We start from the raw sequence: 18,662 nt of genomic DNA on the forward strand, positions 1-18,662 counted from the left end.
AATTACTGAAATGAAGTCGGAATTTCTGTTAGCCGGTCATTCTCAATCACTCTCTGCCAATGCCGATCGCCTTGCGAAAAATATGGCGAAAATATGCGAAAAATACTAAAATGAAGTCGGAATTTCTGTTAGCCGGTCATTCTCAATTACTCTCTGCCAATGCCGATCGCCTTGCGAAAAATATGGCGAAAATATGCGAAAATTACTGAAATGAAGTCGGAATTTCTGTTAGCCGGTCATTCTCAATCACTCTCTGCCAAGGCCGATCGCCTTGCGAAAAATATGGCGAAAATATGCGAAAAATACTAAAATGAAGTCGGAATTTCTGTTAGCCGGTCATTCTCAATCACTCTCTGCCAATGCCGATCGCCTTGCGAAAAATATGGCGAAAATATGCGAAAAATACTAAAATGAAGTCGGAATTTCTGTTAGCCGGTCATTCTCAATCACTCTCTGCCAATGCCGATCGCCTTGCGAAAAATATGGCGAAAATATGCGAAAAATACTAAAATGAAGTCGGAATTTCTGTTAGCCGGTCATTCTCAATCACTCTCTGCCAAGGCCGATCGCCTTGCGAAAAATATGGCGATTGACAATTGATATGGCGTGGAGTGGGAGGTTGATATTTAGCTATTAATATTTTTTATCATAACATTTGAAATGAGGCTCTGTGAAGAGAGCGCCGTGGGTCAGACGAAGAGAGTTTGGTATGTGAAGGTAAAGAGCTTGCAGTGTATTCTAACAAGGGCGTTTAGAAAAGGGATGGAGTGAAACTGTCATAGAATGTTCATGATTGAGTGGTCTAAATGAATAGTCTAAAAACAGAATGGAGAAGAGTAATGAGCTTTTGACTTGTTAAAAAATTGCTATGAATTCCTGATGTTCAATAGATCATCGTCTAAAGATCACTGCTATATCATAACCTTTATTGTGATTAAATTAATTAAAAAATTAACATAGTTTTAAATTTGTATTATTCTTTCAGGCATTACCTGTGTGTACAATAACATTACATATCCTCTGGGTGCAAAGATCTACTCATCTGATGACCCCTGTCTTGTCTGTGAATGTAAGGAGGACTGGAATGGAATAGACAACTCGACTTGCTACCAGCAAGAATGCGTGTTTGAAAGGAAGAAGCACCTGTTGGATGCAGGTTGCATCCCTATATATCATGAAAGGAAATGTTGTCCGATAGAATATTATTGTCGTAAGTTGTCCAATTCCTCCTTCCATTTCTTTTACATGTGTTGCCATCAATGAAAAGAGCTTTACTGTTTTATTTATAAAATAACGCCTGTATATTTCATTTTTAAATTCTAACTTACAAGATAGTTTAAAAACTAAAACACAAACTGTCAGGAAATGAAAAAGAAACACAAAAGAAGCCAAAATTATATTGAAAAGTATGATCATAAACACCAATCGCATATACATAAAAGCACATCTTCGCCAACGCTCGAGTTGGATTTCAATACTGTTTCAGTGGCGCAAAGAGAAAATGCAACAATTTATGAATTCTGTTATAGAAAATGCTGTCCTCGGTACAAGAATCTCCATTGTCACTCTGAATGGCTATGAAATATCAGATATTTTTTAAAGGGTTCATCAATCCATGCTTCTCTGAAATCCAAGTGTTACGAAATTAGACGCGCTCATATGCTGTGGAAATGCAGTTTTATCAAATAAAGAATTTTCTGTAGTTAATTACGTAGTTACTGCATGTGTCCCCTAGCTCATCCTGATAGCGTTACTGGCCAAAATGATTCTGACTTGTTTTTCTCTTTCCTCTGAGAAAATTTTTGCCAAATTTTGAATGGCAGGAGATTGATTGTCACTAGGAATGCTGCGACTTTTATTACATATGATTGCATTAAATGATCAATAAATATATATTGATATGAATTAATATTAAAAGTAAATATTTAGAATTACTTCAATGATTGAATTTTCCATTAAATATCTTCAAAGAGTGATTTTTATACACATTGCTTGTGTGTGCGCAGAATATTCAAGTGCCTACCGAAAGCCGAAAGTAGATTTAAAAAAAAAAATCTAACTGCTTACTATATCTGGATTTAAAAACAGTATAAAGATTCAAAAAACATTTTATTTTCTCTACACCAACAAAGCATGCTACAAGAGGTTCTAAAATTAGAAATTAATTTACGGCTAATTTTGATTTATCACTCAGATCGCACTTTTCTGCTTTTTCTTTCTTTCTTTTTCTTTTTTTTCAAATTTATGAAATATATTGTGTCAAGGTATTTTTTTATCCTCTTTTGCCTCCACAAAGTTACCAGAATATATCATAATCAAGAGAGAGTGTTTTTTTTTTTTTTAAATTTTTAAAAAAGCAATGTTTTATTTTTTTCAGGATCATTTTCGAAGCTTAAACATTTCAGAAATTTTTTTCCCCTTTCTTTGACAGATATAATAAATATCGGTGTATTTTCTGCTGCAAAATATTTTCAATAAAATCTAGAGAAAGAATACTGTTTATATTTTAATGTCTGCTTTTATGAATTTTAATTCAAATTCACTCCGTTTTGTGTTTTATAACTTACTTTTTAAAGTAATAATTTTTTAATTGCTAAGACCTATAGTTTAGTTTGTCTGCTGAATAAATAATCTGTTTAAGAAGAATTTTAATTAATTCATTTATATTTTTGGTCAAAATTATATTACTTATTTAAAATGGAACAACTGTATTATTTTCATACCATCTTTAAGAAAATATCTACAAAAATTATCTAACATTCCGTCAACTAATGTATTTAATTTTTCAAACATTTTTCTTACCTTAACATAAGTACTTACTCTTTAAAAGACCTTTTATGCCTGCAAGTAAAATATTTCTGAAATAATTATTTCAATCATGTATTTGTACTTGAAACAAATGTATATACTCCGCATTAATAATTTCTTGGACCTTTCAGCTGAAGACCTTCATTACAATAACATGGAACTTAGAGAGCTGGAAACGGAAAATTCGACAGAAACTGGTATGTGCTTATTCTTACCCGCATAATTAATAATTCACTTTTGTTAAAAACTTTCGATGTTACCGTTTATATTCATTAAAAGCGTTGAGATTATTTTTTATTTTTATTTTATTTAAAATCCAATAATTTTACGTTCACTAATTATTAAAAGAAACTAATCTGATTTATCTTTAAAATTAAATTCCTTCCATATGTTTGATCCATCCTATCCATATAACATAATATCAAATAATAAATCTATATAATATTGAAATTAAAAAAAAAACATAAAACCCATGTCTTTTTGAGACTCTCATTATTTTAAAATTCAATACATAAAATAAGATATTTATTTTGTTTCAATATACAGAAGAAGGTAACAGTTGCATTTTCGGTGGAAATTCTTACGAAATTGGAGCAGAGCTCTCGCTGAACAAGTCTTGCGTGAAATGCATTTGCCAAGTGCCACCCGATTTCACTTGTGTGCACCAATCGTGCTCTCTTCCACCAAGTGCTGAAAACTGCATCGAAATCCGTTCAGTTGATCAGTGCTGTCCAACTTATGATTGTCTTTTGGGAGACAGCGCTGCAACTGAAACTTCTGAAACAGAGGAGAGTGACAACGAAATTTCTACAACTGAAGAAGGTGAGTAATATTTAAATAGGTACTTGTCGGTTGTAACGGCGATCAAAAGCGCCAAGAAAAAATTTCGCCAATTTGGCGATTTTAATCGTCAGTCTATATAGCATGTGATTCGCACGTTGAAAACTTTTCATGCACATGAGTATATTTTTATAATTTGGCGAAATTTTTTCTTGGCGCTTTTTGGTGCCGTTAATTTCCGCGTGCGTGATGCGCCATGCGTGATTGAAAATCGTGCAAAATGTTCGCTTGGACAGATCATAGGTCCTAGAGTTGCCAAATTTGTCACATAAGCATTTCTTATGCTGTAGATGATGATTAAAAATAATTTTTCAAAATTTATTAAAAATTAATAGAAAATTTAAATTCTTCGATGATTTTGGAGTATATTAATACACCAAAATCATTTTCCCACCATTTTAAAAGTTAAAAAAAAAATCATTTCCATTTTTTCAATTTCATTTCCGTATAATTTTTTTGTGTGCATCTTATTGCAACTTTATATTCGCAATAAAATAAAGATAGACGAATTAATTATCATGCTGAAGTTTCAGATTAGAGATCTGATTTTTAATTTTATATATATACTAGCCGCCTTTGGCGACCAGCCGGTTCGCCAATCTTAATGTTTGTTAAAATTTTAATAATTAAATATTTTATGCAATTCCAACTTTAATAGATTCTTCAGCAAAATATTTTAAAACTTCAAATTTTTATAGTCATATAATTTACTCATAATATTATAAAGGTTTTCTGTCATAACGTGATATGTATCTCTCTAATTTTCTGTTACACCTCGTAGAATTTATGCTTTAAATTAAAGTGTAAATGATTAATCTGCAATTAATATAATAATATTTTTTACTGAAACAAAGCATTTTTTTAATAATATGATTACTGATAATAGAGTCACTGAGCGTTCAAACTTTATGGGCACTAAAGAATATCTTTATTAATTTATGTAATATCTCAAGAATTTGTCAACAAAATTTCTCAGATTCATCATGAACAGATCGGTTAATTAACAATGTTTAATTTTAAATGCATCAAACACTAAGAAAATAAAATGACTCGTTTAAAATAATCGGTCGAAAACAGGTTTAAAAAAACTACTTAAAAAACGATGTACTTAAAACTATAAGCATATACAAAAAATATATATAACTAACATAAATACAATTTAATTACAAAAGCATGCAACTAACTTAAAAATAATTTAAATCATTGAAAACAGGTTAAAAAAACTACTTAAAAAACGGTGTAATTAAAACTATAAGCATATACAAAAAATATATAACTAACATAAATACAATTTACTTACAAAGGCATGCAACTAACTTAAAAATAATTTAAATCATCCGTTGATAGTGGTTGTCATGACAACAATCAGAACAATGCGCATGCGTGAATTTTCTTCGCCAGTTAGGTAACGCAAATGCGTGAATTTTTCTGCGCCAGTTGGAGTAACGCTATGCAGATTATACATTTTTAATTTCCTTTATTCTGTGTTATTTTAATTCAAAAGTACTTCAGAATGAATCTGAAACATGGATTAATTAACAATGTTTAATTTTAAATGCATCAAACATTAAGAAAATAAACAGGATCGTTTGAAATAATCCGCCGAAAAATATTAATCCTAGCCTCATTACTGTTGGGAGAAAAAAACAACTGAGCCTTATTCATTTGGCGGTGGGGAAAATGGAAGATTATTTTAGCGGAAAATTTGGCGGTGGGGAAAATGGAAGATTTTTTGGCGGGAAAGTTAGTTTTTAATTAATAATTAAAATTCTAATTAAAATTTCAAAAAAAGGGACCCCAGGTGCACATTCCCGACCTCTAAGGTATACATGTACCAAATTTGATAGCTGTATGTCAAATGACCTGGCCTGTAGAGCGCCAACACACACACACACACACACACACACACACACACACACACACACACACACACATTGAGCTTTATTATAAGTATAGATATATATATACGACGTACAGAAGAAGTGTTATAATCGTCTAAAAATTTGAACTCTAGATTTTGAAGAATCTTCTCGTTTCAGAGCTTCCTCAGTTCGAAAAACACATTTTTAGAAAATTTCCGTCTATCTTTCTGTGACAAAGATAACTCAGAAACGCTTCGAGCTAAACGGATGAAATGTGGTATCGAATCTCAAAACTAAATTTGTAGATTTCAGTCAAAATTTGAGTAAAATATGTTCAGAGGAAGTCCGTGTGTTTCGTTGCTTAGATGAAATTTGGCCATTAGGCACATCCAAAATACAGATTCTTAATTATTATTCAATTTGGAACCAAATCGGCCAAAGTTTGGATCATCTGTTGATTGGTATTTTCGCATGCATTAAAGCAATATCTCATAAATTCGATGATTTTAATCAGTGAAATTCAGTACGTTATCTTGTGATTACAACTATAATTCCATGTCAAATTTTAACTTTAATTGGTTTAAAAAAAGCAAGTATTCGCACGATAGATTCAGTAAAAATACTAGATTCACTGCCAAGATTTAAATTTCGTAATTATTGTGCGTCGATGCCATGCAAGGAATTTGTGGAGTATAAGCTAAACAATTTTATGGGCGGGAGGTATTAAATTACAGAAGAAGGTAAGTTTCGTGGAGACCATATTCGCTGGTTTTTAAGGTATATGAATGGGGTGAATTTTCTTCAAAAAACCTCGAAAATAGTTATATTTTTGGATATTTGTATAAAAAAAGACTGATAAAACATCTATAAAACCAAAATACCAGTTAAATGGCAATTAAAAAAAATTGGAAAAAAAAGGCCTTTTTGTTTGTTAAAAAGAGATGTGAAGCTCGTTTAGAGGTTTATCAAATGATTTGCTTAAAATTTTGCAGATAACTTCAGAAATATATAATCTAGTTCCTGAACTAAGAAATAAGCAGTATTTTTATGCGTTCTTTAAATATTTGGTTCAAATGATAAATGACACGAAATTTCTTATTTTTTTCACATTGCGAAGCGCGAAACACAATTATCAAATATTTCTAAATGAATAGATTTCTTATTTTCTAGTGCTGGAACTACAGAACATATTGAAAAATTATGACACCAAATTTGAATAAAAAATATGCTTTAGATTTTAATTTATGAGGTTTTTCGTAAGTAAATTCTATCAAAGATTAGAATTTGAGAAAATTGCATCTTAATATAAAAAATAGCATAAAAATCAGTGTAACTTTTAAAGAAATAGACTTAAAAACAATACTCTAACTGTTTATAAATTAAAAAAAAATCTGTTCAAATATTAAGAATATTAAATAAAAAATTCATAGTTTCGCAAAAAAGTCGGCTTTTTAGTCATCTGCTTTAAATGGAATATTCCGTTTCTTAATGCAAAATTCTTGAGCATTCAGACTGCAATCGAATAACATGATAATAAGTGATAATAACATGATTATCTAAAACAATAATTATTTCACTGTAACTATTTTCTTTCCTCACATGAATGAAGAAAAAGGCGAAGTGAGCTAATTCTAAGAAAGAAATTTTTTACGAACATAATTACAAAACTGTTCCATTGCGTTTTTGAAAGCTCAGACAGATATTTTGAAAGACAAAAACAAAGATTCAAGAGACAGATGAAATACTAAATAAAACTACAAAAGTATATCAAGGAAAATATTTTAATAAATAAAGCTTGTTTTATTTTATAATTGGCATCGGTGGGAAAAATAATAAATGTTACTTCCGTGTTTATCTCATCTCCTAGAAATTTCATTCAATAGTATGCAGGAAATAAAACGAAAGGTCGGATTTCCGCTTAATGTATTCGAACAGAACTAATTCAATAGCTGAATTCTTATTCTCACGGGTTCTTATTCTCGTTTACATTCTTATTCTCGTTCTTTTTAATTGACATCACTAAGATCAATTAAATTGTGGATTCTGACGGTATATGTTTTTCTAGGTATACTATAAGTGATCTGAGCTTCGAAAATTCGATTGGTTGAAGGATAGAAATAGGATGGTAAATGGCTTATATATGATCATGTTGCGGCAGTCGAAAATTTAGAAAATAATGAAAAATCTGGAAAAAGGCTTAACTTAAATAAAAATGTATAAAAATATATAGTTCGACGTAACTGTCATCTTCATGTTTAATAATATTTTTATAATTAATTTCTTTCTTTGATATGTAAAAAAAAAATGGAAAAATATTTTGATTACTCTCTCGTATATGAAGTATGCAGAGAGAAAGTATTGTAATAATCGAATATCCACGTTTGATTTGAATTAACGAATATTCACGCTTTAAACCTTATTGCGTTCGAAAAATATCAGCATTAGTTAGATTTAATTTAAATTTGAAACTCCATTTGAAAATTTTATTTAATTTACAACGCATTGTCGAATTTTTTAAAAGTGCAGCATCGAATTTTAAGCCTTTTGTTCGTTTTCAGGTGTTTGCCCGACTCCTCTGTGCGCTGATGACTCTTGTCGTATTGAAGTTCCACCAGGACACGAATGCCCGACCTGCGTGTGTGGAGGTACTTGCTTCCTATTACTTCAATTAATTTATTACTATTTTACTCGTTTTTTCATCCTTTTTTTTAATGTTTTCAACATTATATCGCCCTTTCAGATCGGCCATTTCTATAAAGATAAACGGTTGCTAAAAGAATATGGCGGGGTTCTAAAATATTTTTTTAAATATTAAAAGGAGGAGTCAAGATAAAATATTAAACACATTTAATGAAAAAAATGTATTTTTAAGCATGCTTGTTTTCTGTTGGGTGACTAGCGTAGCATCATAATTAGAAAAGTTTAATACTACATTGCTTTTAAAACTGTTGAATATGGGTTCCCAGTAAGAGAGCCTACCTTTAAAGATGCTTCCATTCCCCCCCCCCTAAAATATGGTCACCAAAATCTTTTCCCACTCTTAGAGTGATAATCCAGCATGGTCATTCCAAAGTGTGTGAAGGAATTGCCATAGAAGTTTGATAATTATTACTGAAATCTGTCATCTTGATCAGCAACACTAACCGTATGTGAAGGTCGTCGGGGGCACTACGCCTTTGTCGTATCTTCTCACTGTAACTTTATCTTACATTCCTTTACGTACTGAAATTTGTTTTATCGGTTCGCCTAAAAAATTTCGTGAACGCCAATAAATAAATCGGTGTTAAATCATTTTTCTCTTCTTAAATTGTAAAATAAGAAAAGAAGAAAGAGATGCATTTTAATTCTTGATAGCTATTGAAGCCACCCTCAGATTATACGATTATACTACATTCACCACTCCCCCTCCAAATGGTCAGACCTATCCCCTTCCCTTTCTTCTTATGAGAATATTACAGTAGCACTACCAGTTCAAATCTTCTAACATATTTTATCAAAAAATAGCATGAATATTGTCATATGGCACCGTAAAAAAGAAGTGTGTTTTAAAGTTATTTAATTTTATTACATTTCTGAACGTATATTTTATATTTGTCTCAATTTACTGACTTTCAATTTATGCATAATTTACAGAATCTCGGGAGAAAAATGATTTTGAGCCCGTGGACTCTCCTTTGGAACAATATTACATGGAAAATAGCAGTGAAAATGAGGGCGCGAACGAAGGGAACCAAACATTTTCCTCATTTGATGATAGTGACAACGAACTTTTATCAAAGATATTTGTAGAAAAACTATCTCAGCAGAGCGCTAACTTTCAGAATTTAGAAGAAATGGAGCCTCCGATAGAGAATTCTGAAGCAGGTAAGCAAAAATTATTGAATTATGAACTGTGTTACTGATTCTATAAGATAAGAAATTAAAAATGAAGACATATTGACAGGTTGTATATCGACAATTGTTGCTATACCATGGGAAATAATTGAAGAAGATAAAACTTGTGGAAATTTTTATTTCGATTTATTTTACCACGGGAGGCATAATTTTCATACGAAGAATAAGCGTCAGTCTACATCGGGACACAAGAGCAAAAGAAAGGTTATTCCTTTCAGTAATTTTAATATCAGATTTTGATAGGGATTTCTTTGCCACTTGTCGATTTAGGAAAGGGAATTTAGATATCTTTACATATATATATATATAATGATATCTCTTAATCTAATATAAATCCTAATTCATTTCTTAAATTTTATCATAATTTAGCCCTATTAACTTCATTCTAAAATGTTCTCTTAATTTCTGATCCAATTCCCATTTTTTTTTTAATTCATTAATTCTACACTCACTCTATAAAACTACTGAATTCATCATGTTCTCATGTCTAATGCTTACAACATTCTTTTAAAGATATCTAAAATTCCCTTTCCTAAATCGACACGTGGCAATGAAATCCCTACCAGAATCTGATATTAAAATTACTGAAAGGAATAACTTCTCTCTTTTGCTCTTGTGTTCCGATGTAGACTGACGCTTATTCTTCGTATGAGAATTATGCCTCCCGTGGTGAAATAAATCGAATTAAAAATTTCTAAAAGTGTTATCTTCTTGACCATGCATCTGCTAAAATATGTTCACAAACACACACAAACAAACAAAATTTTCATCATTATTTTGGTTTTTATATATTTGATTTTTGTATGCTATTATAAGCATGCAATGGATTTATTTTTGTTCTTTGTTTTTCCAAAAAAATTTCTGTATCTGACGATTATTTTACTTTATTAATTCTAAATCACGAAGGATTGCAGAGCGAGGATAGCACTTTACCCGAAACCGAAGAATATTTTATACAGTTTCGATCTCACGATGTTGAAGATGTTGAAAACCATTTGGCTCCTAAAGAACTTCGTCAGAAACGATCAGTAAATACGCAGACAGGTGATTTCTTCTTCTTTATTACTTGCTGATTGCTTTTGACTAATGAATGGATGTATTTTGATTGCTGCTTAATTATTTTTTTAATTTTAAAATTATTGGGGACGTAAACTTTTGACTTGAAATATTTCATAAACAATCTGTAAATTATAAATGTTGTTATCAGCGCGCCTTTTTGATAATTATGAATCTTTAACTACTCTAAAATGTTTGACAGAACGGGAAAGATAAAATACAAAGAAAGAGGATCGAATTCGGCAAATTTTTCAGTATAAGGGTGGATCAAAGGGAAACGAAATAGTGGTTATAATTTGGTGTATTATTGTGTAAATGTGATGAAAGCGGTGTTAAAGATAGATCAGGGGATAAGAGAGGCAACCCCTACTGTGGAATGGAATTGCCCTTTGTACATGAAACTACATAACATGCCCTTGTTGGTTTTTGATCGCACAAGTGACGTTACAGGACCATACAAATGTAACGACATTGTATGGTCCTGTGTACAATGTACACTTGTAACGAGTTAAAAAGTGAATAATAAATAAGAAGATAATTAGTAAAGTTCGAACATTATTGAAGTAAAGGCCTAAATCTTTATAAGCATTAAAAAAATAAAAAAAGTGAACATGAGAAATTTTTCAACTCTTAGAATATAAAATTAAAGGGATTTGAAAAATAAATAAATGCTGTATTTTGCAATTCGGCCTTTTTGGCAGGATATGATGAAGACATCATCATCATGCCTGCTAGCATGGATGCTCCATTAGGACAAAATATCCAATAACATTATTACGATATCTGTATGATGTTGTCCGGCATTCAGAAAGTCGGACAACATCCTGGAGATATCGTACAATATCTTGTGCTAATAAGATGTATAATATGCTTGCATCTTGAGCGCAATGATGTTTGGTGTTCGAGCAACAACCTGTGTCCTTCATGCAAGGAGGTTATTAGAGTACTAAACTTCTCAATTTTTTAGAAAAATCCAGAGTTTTACAATAGATTTAATTGCTTTGTCTGTGGATGTGATGGATTTTTAATGTATCAATGGATAGCTTAATTCATTTTATTTCTTGACTAACAAAGATGACTATGATGATTTTTACAAATGAGAATTCAATGATGAAGAAGAAATTTATATTACATTAAGATGGACATGTGATGTTGTACAAAATGATCTTTTCCACCTACGCGTGGTACATTGGATATTTACAGAGAAATTCTTCTATGCAAGAATTCAATTTTCTGCTTTTTCTATTGATTATAAGTTTATTTATATTTTTGTGTCTCACTCATTTATCATTCTGAATAAAGTAGCAATTTAATGATTATTATTTTAAATCTTTTGTAGGACTATGACCATGATGTGGCGCTTAAACTATATGTGGAAGTTATTTTTTTGCTGCTTTTTTTTCAGATGAAATCCAAGATCAGCAATCTCAACAGCAATGGAATGTCTTGCAGCAAGATGAGGATGAGATGGAAACAAGCGAAACTATTGGAAGAGAGCGAGAATTCTCAGACGAGAGCAACGAAGGTTTTGACGAAATAAAAGCATTTCGATCCAAGGGAACCGGCGTACCACCTGCTGTGACAGTGGAGCTGGAAGACACAGATTTAGATAAAGTTATATGGGTATCAATTGGTAATTTATTTTCTTTATAATCATACTCGTCTTGACTAGCTTTCCTTTTTGAATAAACAAAAAAGGTTTTGCATTTTCATTTCAAAATTTATGATAATTTAGCTAGTACCAGAATAGTCATTTTTTTTTTAACTGGTGAAAAATAAATGTGGAATTAAAAGAACTACGTGACGCTCATAATATTTTTCTAATAGCACACAAATATTGCATAATATTGTTTGTCATGTTGTGTTGTCTGGATTATTACAAAATCTTGGCCCGCAATATTTTCTTTTAGGATGAAATGCTCAACATTATGACTAGGATTTTGTGATATTATATGGCATTCAGAATACTGAACAACACTATGAAGCTATATATTGTGCTAATAAGGATTACTAAGAACAGAATGAAAAATTTGTAATATTGCGCAATCTTGTTTCTCTCTTTTTGTATTATTGAACGGTTTGGTTTAGTTATATTAACGTCCCGTTTGAAGCAACACTAGGGCTATTTTGGGATGGACCTCGTCATTTTGAACCACGGTCAGATGACGAGGACGACACCTGGGCTGGCACCCCCCTCTCCACAACAGCGGGAGGACGTTTGGTCATGACGGATTTAACGTGCAACAGACCCCCTTACACGACGGTTCTTCAGTGGAATCGGGCCTCGAACCTGAAACCCTCCGGTTCCGAAGCCGAGACCTTACCACCAGGCCACCGTGGCCCGTATCGTTGAACGGATAATACGACTAATCTATAAACATGAACTGCGAATAGTGAAACTTTCTTGCTTATTCTGTAATAAATTTCTTATGTATAATTAACTTTCTGTTGGCGATCAATAATTACTAAAGAATCTATTAGCGTGCTATTTTTGGCATTTTTCATCTTTTTTTTTACCCATTAATCCCTGGGATGCGATTAATACACAAATACACCACATACACATTCAGACGCTTTTTTTCCGAGTGGTTAAAGCCAAAATTAGCATAGAACTTCAATTGTAATTGTAAATTGAAAAGTTATCACACAATTCTCATATATATAAAATTGATTTGTGAGTTTATATATATAAAATTGGCAATCATATGCCAGTTTTCATTTTTTAATTGCCGCTTTAATATGCCTGTGAAAGTATAAACTGACAGATGATTAATCTTTACAGAGTTGCATATCTACATTTTAGATGTTGTTTCTGTGTATTAAATATTTGGGTGGATCCTAGCACAGGCCACCTCTTGGCGTCTTTTTGAATTCTCGCCAAACGAGTGGCGATAACGTCGTCAATGTGGCAACCTAGATGGATTTCTTAAAATTTATTTATTTTTATATTATATATATATATATATATATATATATATATATATAAAATTTTTATTTTTTTAATTCTTATTTTTGTTTATTTATTATTTTATTTTATTATTTACTTATTATATTTATCTTTTATTATATTTATTATTATTTCTGGCCTACGAGTATCGTTTTTTAATTGAAAAATAATAATAATAACAAATATTCAATTAGTAGTCAACTTGGCGAGATTTCAAATAAGTCGCCAAGAGGTGGGCCCATCTAGGATTTTACCAAATATTTTATTCGTCTAGCTTTCTTCGTTTTGTAGTTAGCGTGTTAACTTATATTCGAACAATCAGACAGTCATACTTCCTCTGAATGAATTTCTTAAAATATTTGATGCAAAATTTGTAGTAGAAATCACAGTCTAAATTTCATCCGTTTGGCTCAGAGTATTTGTGAGCTTTTGTGATAGACAGACATAATTCTACAAATATGATTTTCTGTTTCAAGGAAGTCTGAAATGTGGAAATTTGTCAAAATCTCAAGTTTGATTTTTTTTTTTTTTTACGTTTACCATACTTTCTCTTTGCATACGACGAGAAAATAAAAAGTTTCTCTTTCAGTGTAATGGCAGAGAAGCCCGCAGAATCCTGTCTTTATGCTAAAAGATATTTTGCAATGTCTCCAGGGTATTCTTCTGTGTTCTGAATGCCGGACATTATCTTATGAATGTTAGCGAGCCCTTTAAGCTTGTGGTGAATAGCATATAAGCCAGTTAACAACTACGCTACCTGAGCAATTGCTTTTGTATCCTGGTCATGTTACTGGATTGCGAACCATAAGGTCCCAGGTTCTATCCTCGCGCATCGCAAACCCGCTACAAGCTAATAGGCGAGGACAAAATACTGCCATGTGGGCTCCCCTATTTTACCAATAATTTATTCCTGCCTTACATCGGACCGGCGGGCCCGGATCTCCCCCCCCCCTCCTTCTCTACACATGCATTGCTTAACGCTTTCGATGTTTTGGGAAGCGAAATACGATGCATTTTGTACTTCTATAAGATCATTCAGGTATAAAAGTTAAACTAATAATTTGAAAATTTTAAAGAGAGTAGTAATTATGGTGATCTTCCAAGAAGTACTACTGGAATGAAGGATGCAAAGGGGGAACTCGTTTCATTAGTCATTTAGGTCCTGCAAGCAAACGTTACTAACTTTAAGGAATTTGTAATTAGGATACCAACAGAATAAATGACATTAAAGGTTATGTAAATCGAGGCTTTTTCTGTGATAATCAATCTATCGTGTTTTTTGGAAGAAATAAAAAAGCAAAATGCTCATATCTGGGAGCGGGGAATCTACATGTTGCTTCACAGATAAATAAAGACAGCTTTGACTTTCCTCAAGCCACCAAGAGAGTGCGCGAAGAAATTATTTAAATGCTGCTGTTATGAACTCGCTTACGTATTTTATAATTTAGAAAAAAAAAAAAAAAAAAGAAAAGAAAGAAAGAAAGAAAAGAAAAGAAAAAAAAAAAAGCATATATTTCTAAGTATAAAACTTCAGCGCAATAAATATTTTAGCCAGCGAAAGACTTTATTCTTTACCTTTACATTCAGGATATTGTGATTCTTATGAAATGCAAACGAAAAATAAATTGAATTGAAAAGAATAAATTAATAAAAAAAATTAATAGCTCAAATAATAAAATTATTAAAAAAAAATAATTAGCCAAGAGTTTCTCGGGTCACCTACGATTCGTGTCATCAATATGAACTTTCAGCATCGTATTGCATTGTCAGTACAATAGAACGTGAATATGTATTTGGGCAGATACACACACGAAAAAATCCAAGCTGGAATGTTCCTTACTTCTACGGCATTTCTTCATTTAACTCGATGTTCAGCAATTCAACTCGTTTGAAGGACGGAAATCGGGAGAAAGAATGTTCAGGCGCTGGGAACATAGTCGCTTTGACCTTTTTACGATGGATTTCCTGCTATGAAGCAATAACAAGATAATGTAAAATTGTTTCTCTTGAATTTAGTTTTCTGCGGTTTTGAAGCAGGTAAAATGAAAGAAAAGAATAAGCATTACAGTTTATTTTTGATCCTACGCTGCGTGGTATTTTATAACATTTTTAGTCTTTTCAATTAATAAAAGGATATTTTAATAATTGATGAATTAATAAAATAGCTTATTTATTACCTTTTTTATTTCCAAGTTGAAAAGATTTTTAACAAAGAAAATTCGATTAGAGAATAAAGCTTTTAAGTAATTAATTTTAACCTATTCTAGCTAGTTAAATTGATTTAAATTAATTTAAATTAATTTTAATCTATCCTAGAATAAATAATTATTATTTATTCATAAAAAAGACAGAAAAAGCATTAAAAATATTTCGTAGTTAGCATTTTTTATTTATTATAGATTAATAATTTTCTGGATTGACGAATTAAAATTATTCATTCATGATTAAATTCTATACAGATCATGTTTCTATTTGAGTTCTATTAATCTTCTCCAAGCCCAAACTAAAAGCGAACATATGCAGAATAATATATTACTCCTCTATGCCAAGTAGAAAAACAGGCTAGGAAAGGGGTCTCTGAAAATTAATTCGTGAAAATATTTTTTCTTGTATTCTTTATACATAATTTATTCAGAAATATACATATACAGTTGAGAACTTAAAAAAAAAATGATAATGTAGTGTTGCCTCATTTTTAAAATCACTGAATATTACTGCCATGCCCTATTTAAGAAACAATTTTAAAAAACGTGTCTTTAGTTCCAGGATGTCCGACACCACTCTGTGCAGATTCATCATGCAGAATAGGAATTCCTCAAGGGCACAAGTGCCCTACTTGCATTTGTAAAAGTAAGTACTGGAATTATGTATATTATATATTGTGGTAAAAGAAGTAGAAAATAAGTTCTTTAAATGAGCCTTATTCTTATGATTATTAAGTACAAAGTTCAATTTTCAGCAGAAATTGATTGTTAGCAGCAGTTTCATTGTTAAATCCATGATGAAGGAGCAACACACTATTAAAGAAAAACGAAAGCAAGCAGGAAAAGAAAGGCGTGAGAACTCATTCTTAGCTTATATGGCTTCAGAAGGGAATTTTCCCGGATTTCAACTGCGACAGCATTTATTTCATGTGCGTCTGGATCTAATCGAGGCAAAGAAAAAAAAAACGCGTATTTAATGCGTTTAAACGTTAGTTTAAATGCATGCTTGAATTCACGTGATTAGAATATAATTATGTTAAGAATGTAGTTAAATTAATATATACAAGGTAGTCAGAATTAAAACGCCCCTACTCTGAGCTCTCTATACAGCGAACTACTCAATGTAATTCTCCAAAATTGTTGAACCTACTATTCAAGACACGGGGAAGAAGATTACGCAAAAAAAAAAAACAAGAAAAAAAAAAACCTACCGACAGATAGCGTTGTACAACAGAATATATACTGAAAAGACACAAAATACGCGTTTGTAACACATTATTTGTATAAAAGTGACGTCTTTAACTTTACTTTTAATATATTCAGACATATATTTTACCATTTTTGAAACTTAACCTCTTCGATTGCGCTATAGCCGTTCTTATACTGACCGCATGCTGTATACTTAATAAAATATTGTTTTCATTTCATGTGACAGAAATCTCAAAAATGAATTCAAAAAACAAATTATGCAGTTTTTAGTTTAAAAAAAAGATATGAATATAAATATATTTCGACATCTTTAATGAAATTAATTAAAGAAAATCTTTAATGTTTTTCAGCAACTAATATCTTTGCAAATTATGCTTCTAGTTTGTATTAATTAGAGATGAACAGCTGGCACACAGTTGTAATTTAATACTGATATCTCTTAAAATTAATGGATATAAAACTGACATAGAGATATTGGTTGCAATGAAATAGACCCATTCATTCCATTCCATTAAAAAAAAAAACACCCTAAGTTGCTTGACACCAAAACAAATAAATATTTGCGCATCCCATGATGACTCAGATTAATGAGGCTTGGATATTGTTAAACTTCGCCTATTGTTACAGTTATAAACGTTTTCAATCAGCATTACAAAACTCGGCCTTTGGTCTGGTCTCAGCTTTACAGGTCTTTGGATAATTTTTCATGCAAAGATTCTCTGCAATTTGTCCAGTAGTGTTTGAGTATCATGTATAATATGAATTCAATTATAAATACAAATTCAATTATGAACCCTCATGCTCATGATTTTTGTTTTTTCAGAAGCGAGGCAGCCGTGAGGTGAAATGATGCTCTGATGTCCCACTTAAGTATATTTTGTATATGAAAAATAAACTTATTAATGTATAATGTGTGTGTGGAATAAAAGGAAATGAATTGGTATTTATTATACATTTCATCCATTCCTAATGCATATAACTCTGTCTTTTAACAATTGCATCAAAAATAAATTTTATATTGCTAGATTTGAGAAAATAAACATCCTTAAATTTTGTTTCAGAAAACATAGGTAATATGCATATTTGCAAATTTTATACTCATTTACATAAATTTATTCTAATGATTTTTTTTTTTTTTTTTTTTTTGTCTATCGCAAAATTTAAGAGTATGCAGGCAATATTTATTATATATATTTTTTAATTCCATAAAACGTCTCGAAAGAACTGAAGACAAAATTATAATTATTTACATAAAAATATGTTAATATGTCAAGTTTTTAGAACAGTCTAATACGTATTAAATAATTCTTCCTTTGTGAATTAAGGGGAAAAAAAAAAACATTTACAAATTTTCTAAGACGATCTATACGGGCCTAGGAGAAATTATTTTATACTTTTTTGTCCATTTTAGAAACGTGGTATGTTATTTTTATTTAAATAATTATTTTCTGCTTTTTCATCATATATATGTAAAATTACAATCGGTTTTAAATTTTAAAATAACCACCCAAAGAGCTAACGATTTGGCGTGCCACCTTTTTCAATTGATTGCAAAATTTCTACTGAACAGACAAAGCAAGTTAATGTTTGCAATGTCATTCAATTCTGAACTATGCTTAAATTTCCAAGTTACTATTTCACCGGGAAGTTTAAAATCGAATGTAAATTTTTCTCCAAACAGACAGAGTTAATAAAAACGACTTTTTTTACTTATATTTAGAACCGATATAAAAAACACCGATCAGAAAATTTTAAGAACGGTAAACCGTATTCCAGTCAACTGACAGTCTTGCATCTTGTTACATTTGTTTCTTAATTTAGAAGTTATAGAATATTTTTGTA

The 18,662-nt window shown here is 30.9% G+C and overlaps 1 protein-coding gene across 1 annotated transcript in view; it reads left to right on the forward strand.

Moving 5' to 3' along the window:
* LOC129963079 (uncharacterized) overlaps positions 1-17,763 on the forward strand; it is a 44,802-nt gene extending 27,039 nt beyond the window's left edge. The window contains exons 6-14 of the mRNA XM_056077115.1: positions 986-1,210; positions 2,940-3,005; positions 3,355-3,630; positions 8,069-8,155; positions 9,144-9,374; positions 10,311-10,448; positions 11,866-12,093; positions 16,168-16,257; positions 17,644-17,763. Of these exons, the coding sequence (XP_055933090.1) occupies positions 986-1,210; positions 2,940-3,005; positions 3,355-3,630; positions 8,069-8,155; positions 9,144-9,374; positions 10,311-10,448; positions 11,866-12,093; positions 16,168-16,257; positions 17,644-17,660 (1,358 nt within the window). The 3' untranslated portion in view covers positions 17,661-17,763. The remainder of the gene's footprint in view (positions 1-985; positions 1,211-2,939; positions 3,006-3,354; positions 3,631-8,068; positions 8,156-9,143; positions 9,375-10,310; positions 10,449-11,865; positions 12,094-16,167; positions 16,258-17,643) is intronic.
* Positions 17,764-18,662: the final 899 nt, after the last annotated feature.

Source organism: Argiope bruennichi, chromosome 3 (genome assembly GCF_947563725.1).
Source record: "Argiope bruennichi chromosome 3, qqArgBrue1.1, whole genome shotgun sequence".
In the NCBI taxonomy this organism is placed as follows: Eukaryota; Metazoa; Arthropoda; class Arachnida; order Araneae; family Araneidae; genus Argiope; species Argiope bruennichi.